General features: G+C 50.3%; 1 protein-coding gene across 1 annotated transcript in view; it reads left to right on the top strand.

Moving 5' to 3' along the window:
- The window catches only part of SCUBE1 (signal peptide, CUB domain and EGF like domain containing 1), a 91,364-nt gene that overhangs the window by 8,328 nt on the left and 77,036 nt on the right, over nt 1–6,000 (top strand). The window contains exon 2 of the mRNA XM_058431137.1: nt 371–502. Within this exon, the coding sequence (XP_058287120.1) occupies nt 371–502 (132 nt within the window). The remainder of the gene's footprint in view (nt 1–370; nt 503–6,000) is intronic.

Here is a 6,000-nt window from a genome sequence, read left to right as displayed (position 1 = left end):
AGTGGGGGAGGGTTGGAGCGATGCTTGGTGGGGGAGTAGGACAGACGGAGGAGGAGGTTCTTCTTCACTATCTCCTTAAGCCTCAGTTTTCCCATCTTTTTAGCAGAACAATAGCTCAATGGGATTGTTGCAACAATAAATCAGGCCAAGCGTATTGATAGCATTGTCCCTGCCACAGAGTAGCTGCAGTGCACCAAAGATGCTACCAGTTGCCACTTGTCACACCAGATTGTCCTGTGACAGCTGTTATTGCCAATGAGCCCACTGATCAATGGACGGGCAAAGGCAAGTGCTCCCCTGCCCTACACCATCGGCCGCCTGCCCCGGGGCCACACCTTACCTCTTGTTCCCCCCACACCCCTACCCACAGGGTCAGTCGACGTGGATGAGTGCTCAGAGGGCACAGATGACTGCCACATCGATGCCATCTGTCAGAACACGCCCAAGTCCTACAAATGCCTCTGCAAGCCAGGCTACAAGGGGGAAGGCAAACAGTGTGAAGGTGAGTCCAGCCCGGCCCTCCCGGCCAGACCCTGAGGCTGCCAGGCTGCTGTAGGTGGCCAATGCCTGCCCCATTCATCACCAGCTGGGGCTGAGCCTCCAGCACCACCACTGTAGTTGCTGACAGCACAGGCTTCTCTCTGCCTCAGGAGGGAGGCAGTGAACTTTTGGGAATGCTGGCTGCTTCCCTGGAAGGGTGGAGTTAGAGTCATGGGGTGCCTGATTCTCAACTGGGCTTGAAACTTTCTGTTCTTTTTAAGAAATTGGCTGGGTGTGGTGGCTCACGTCTGTAATCCCAGCACTTTGGGAGGCCGAGGCAGGCAGATTACCTGAGGTCAAGAGTTTGAGACCAGCCTGGCCAACATGGCAAAACCCCATCTCTACTAAAAATACAACAAATACAAAAAAAGTTAGCCAGGCGTGGTGGCGCATGCCTATAATCTCAGCTACTCGTGAAGCTGAGGCAGGAGAATCACTTGAACCCAGGAGGCGGAGGTTGCAGTGAGCCGAGACAGCGCCACTGCACTCCAGCTTGGGCGACATACAAGACTCTGAAAAAAAAAAAAAAAGAAAAAGAAATTAGATGAAGCATTGAATGAGGTATTTGTGCATCTGTCCTTGACTGGCTATATGGGGGTGGAATGCAAAGACCTGGGCTTGCCCCCCGACCCCCAAGGTCCCTAACGTCAAGTTCAAAACCACCCTGTAGGTCTCTGTCTTGAGTTCCAGTGCTTGGACAGACACTGGTGGATTTGTGCCATCTGTCTGTCTATCCAGCCTTTCTGCCCTGCACCTGGGGAGCTGGTTAGACCTCCTGCTATGAAAAACTGCCTCCCCAGCAGGCTAAAAGTTAGAGAGAAAAGAGCAGCTCTGGCTGCGTTTGGTGCCAGGACTCTCCAAGCCCATTGGAACCTTTGGGGCTTTTGTCCATGAGAGTCTGCATGGCCGTCCTCACCCCATGGGTCTGGGGCAGGACTGGGCATCTGGGGGCTGAAAATAGCTCTCTCCGAGACAGACAGACACCCCTGGATGGGATCGCTGATCCCAATCTTCCCTGTCTGCACCCGTCGTATAAATGAGGAAAGCTGAGGCTCAGACAGGAGAAGCATCTTTTGCAAGATTCCCATGTTCACAGTGATATGACAAGGACTGAAATCCAGGTCTTGTAACTCCCACTCAATGACTCTGGCAGCTAGTTTTCTTCTCCCTGGGCCCTGCCAGCTGAATTTTTCCAAGTTTGATATTTGTATTAGGAAAGTGACATGTGAGCACAGGATGGGTCCCTGTTCTTTCTGTATAAGGCGTTTACACAGGGCTAGAGTTTTGTGGACCAAGCAGCCACGCCTCCCTGGGATGCTGGTGGTGTTTATCCTTCGCATTTGTTGAGCATTTATTTAAGGCTGAGTGCTGGGCAGATGACATTGCCCTGGATCATGCCTAGTTGGGTAATATTCCTGGCACGCTCAGGGCCCAGAACCCAAAGTGGGGAGCTGGCGCCTACCCACAGACCTCTGGAAGGAGGCCAGGCTGGAGGCACACAGAGGAGGCCATGAGTGAGAAGCCTGGTGGGGCGGCTGGCCCAGCTGCTGGCAGGGCCAGAGGTTAGCTCACTGGTTCGAGTGGTACATATGAGGCCGTGTGTGACCGCTTTCCGACCCTCTACTCTGCCTCCCAGACCCAGTGTCCCGGAAAGGCGGGACCATGGTTGACCCCCCATCTCTGCTGGTTTAAGCCACTGACTTGGCTTCTTCCTTCCCAAGCCCAGCTCCTCCTTAGGCCCTCTCCTGCTGTCCCCTGCCCAGGAGGCCTTACCTGTTTCCCTAAAATTTTTCGGAGTTCAGCTTTAACTCCCTACTCTGCTTGACCCCCGAGTTAGGAGTCAGACTCTTGTCCCAGGCCCAGCTCTGCTGCTCACTGGCTCTGCAGGCTTCATGTTCTCACCTGCTAGAAAAGGAAATTGTTTTGTCCTGCTGGGTATGAAGATGAGACAAGAGGAGGCTTGTGAATGTGTTTCGGAAACTGCCAGGGGTCTCCCTATCTCTCCAGCCAAATTCGGGCCTCCGCCCTTCACATCCTGAAACACTGAACAACACCTCTGTCCTGGTACGTGCGCACACACACACACAGACACACACACACGCACGCACACACACTTGGTTGCTCTATGTTTGTGAGCCCCAGCTCAGATTTTCTGCCTGCCTGGAGCTCCTTACCTTCTTTCTGTATCCTGTCTAAATCTGAAGGCTAATCATTCTTTAGGTTTGCCTCCTCCAGGAAGCCTTCTCTGATACCTCCGCTTATATACACACACTTACACATGCACACACATGCATGCTAGACTGCATTGGGTACCTACCCTGCTCCCAAAGGCTTCTGGGCTTCCCTCCACCATCACACTTCTGACTCTGGGTCATAATTACTTGTCTTGGTCCCCCACAGAACTGTGAGCTCATTTATTGAGGGCCCACCATAAGCTTGCTGTAGGGGCCACCGTACCGAAGCTGTCAAACTCAGGCCATGCCCCCAGGAGCTCCCAGTGAGCTCCTCAATTAGAGAGGGCTTTTACATTTGTAGCCATGTTCCCAGCTCATGAGGCAGGGCCTGGCACTAGCACGGGTCTGCAGAAAACGTTTAGTCTGAGTTGGCTCTCCTTTGCCCAGACTGGACTTCACATCAGATGAGCAACCTGTAAGATATCCACAGAGGGGAGTGTGGAGCGTGGGGTCTGTGGAAGGGCTCTTTCTGGCCCTGGTGTCATCTTGACCCTGTGCAATGAGAGACAGGAGAGTAGAGACAAGGCTGGTCTCTTCAAGGGGAGCCTGAGTTGCAGCCCACCTCTCATGTGAACATTTGGGTGGTAATTTGCCCTCACTGAGCCTTAGTTTCTCCTTTGGTTGTGCAGGCCAAAAATACTCCCCATCACAGGTCAGCCTGAAGATTGAGTGAGGCACAGTATAGTGCACTGGGGGTTGGCATCCAATACACAGTAGGCACTCATTCCGTAGAGTGTGCTCCATATACAGATGGCAAGGTCTTCACCGTGATCCTGTCATTATCATCATCTGCATTATCACCATCATCATTATCATCATCATCACCATCATCACCATCATCATCATCACCACCATCATCATCACCATCATCACCATCATCACCATCATCATCATCACCATCATCATTATCATCATCACCATCATCATTATCATCATCACCGTCATCATCACCATCATCATTATCATCATCACCATCATCATCATCATCACCTGTTCTCACTAGCTGTCAAAGTGGTTTCAGGCTCAAATGAGACTATGAATGGTGAAGACCTTTGAAAATCGCTCAGTTCTGCATACCTGGGAGGTGATAGTTATGGTGCAACATAGTCCTTGCTTTCCAGGAGCTTGTGGTCTGGTGAGGCTGCATGAGCTGGAAATTCCTGATAACAGACTTAGGGTAGCATGGGTCATGAATCAATGTCTGTTGAGTTGCCATGTTAACAGTATGAGAATAATTGTTAGGAACCAAGAGGAGGACATCGTTTGGTTATGGGCTCCCTAAACCCTCAGTGAGTGAGTGTTGGCATGGATTCTGGAGGCCTGTGTGGACCCTGTCCTTCTAGCACTCTGGTTTTCTCATCCCTGGGGACCTATCTACAGTCATCAATTTGAATCAAGTCAGCCTGCCAGAGTGCTCACATATATACCTCATACCCCCAACACATAAACACAGAGAACCATCAGATCCCTGCTGGCTTCTCTGGGAGGACTGTGGAGAGACAACTGGGGGCTTTGAAATCTGAAGGGGCACCATGTGCAACAGTGGCCCGAGGGAGCTGGGAAACCATCCAGATGTTCACGTCCTCGGTTTACAGATGGAAAAATGGAGGCCCAAGGGAGCTGGGAAACCATCCAGATGTTCACATCCTTGGTTTACAGATGGAAAAATGGAGGCCTGAGGGGGGCAGGGTCTTTCCTGGGTGGGGACTAGAGCCCAGGTTTGGCAGACCTGTTTCTCCACACTGTGTTTCTGCAGATGGTTATTCCTATCTGTGGCTTTCTGTTCTGAGAAGAGGGCGTTAACAGTCTCTATTAAGGTCAGCATAGGGGTTAAAGCATTGACTTTGGTGCCAGATGGCTTGGGTTCAAATCCTGCCCGTGTAGCCCGGGCAAGTTATTTAACCTCCATTTGTTTATCTATAAAATAGGCATAATGTTAGTACTTATTTCACACAGATAGTGTGAGAATTAAATGAGTTAATGTATTTAAAGCCTTTGAACATAGCCTGGTAGGATGCTGTATATAAGCACTAGCTGCCCTTACTGTGATGATGATGGTGGTGCTATTGATGATGAGGGTGATGGGGGTGATGATAACGTTGATGGTGATGATAATGTTGGTGGTGGTGATGATAATATTGATGGTGGTGATGATAATGTTGATGGTGCTGTTATGGTGCTGTTGATGAGGGTGATGGTGATATTGTTGATGATGGTGCTGATGAAGATGATGAGGATGATGTATCTGATCATCATCATCGTCACTATGTTGATGTCAATGATCACAATGTTGTTCAAGATGTGAAAGAACTAAAGCTTTGTCTTCGACAATTCCTGGGACCCAAAATGGTTGGGAAATGAGGTGTTCTGGTTCATCGACTGTTCATATAAACCATATGCATATACCTATATCCCCACAGAGGTGAACGGTCAGGTGTGTCATTCACAGATGGCTGCTTATCGAGAATGTACAATAAAAAATACATAGGAACAAAGACTTTCCTTTGTTCAACTAAGCCTACTTCGGGGATGGCAAATATGCTGTCACCTTCTGCCATAGCAGACATTAATAATCAATCACTGCACCCTCCAGTCATTTTTGCAGTAGATGAAACTTGCTTTCCCTCCCTGGGCTCCTGCATCTGCAGGTCCTGAGCTGGAGTGGGGTTCTGCCGAGGCTGGGGTTGGAGTCTTGGAGGCAGTGAGCCCCCTGTCCTGTAGATCTCACTGACTGTGCTCTTTGCTGTGATAAGCATAGAGGACGGACTCTCAGCAGAGCATGGCCCGAGGACATGGCTGCCACATTCTCCCCAGTTCTTCACCAACATGCTGAGTGTTTGCTTCCAGACATCCTGCTACATGCTCCATGTCCATGATCTCATTTAATCCTCACAAGAGCCCTACCAGATAGGGACTATGCCTTCCATTTTTCAAGTGAGGAAACTGAGGCATGGAGAGGTAAAGTGACTGGCCAAAGGTCACACAGTTGATAGAGGAGAGCTGGAATTTAAGCCCCAAACTGGCAGTTCCCAAAGTGTCTCCTCTTGACCGCTGGGTGATACTGCCTGCTTTTAACTGGCTGTCCCACAGGGACTGTCAGCTCTGTCTTCACCAACTAATCAGTGCCCAAAACATACTTTCTCTATCGTTTTCACAACCCGAGCCTGGGTTGTGGGAAGCCCGATGTGAGGCTGACCAAGCCTCTTACCCACTTCACCAGGTCACC

This window comes from Hylobates moloch, unplaced genomic scaffold (genome assembly GCF_009828535.3).
Source record: "Hylobates moloch isolate HMO894 unplaced genomic scaffold, HMol_V3 SCAFFOLD_19, whole genome shotgun sequence".
NCBI lineage: Eukaryota > Metazoa > Chordata > Mammalia > Primates > Hylobatidae > Hylobates > Hylobates moloch.
The sequence above is the reverse complement of the archived record's forward strand: the minus strand, read 5'-3'. Positions and strand labels throughout refer to the sequence as shown.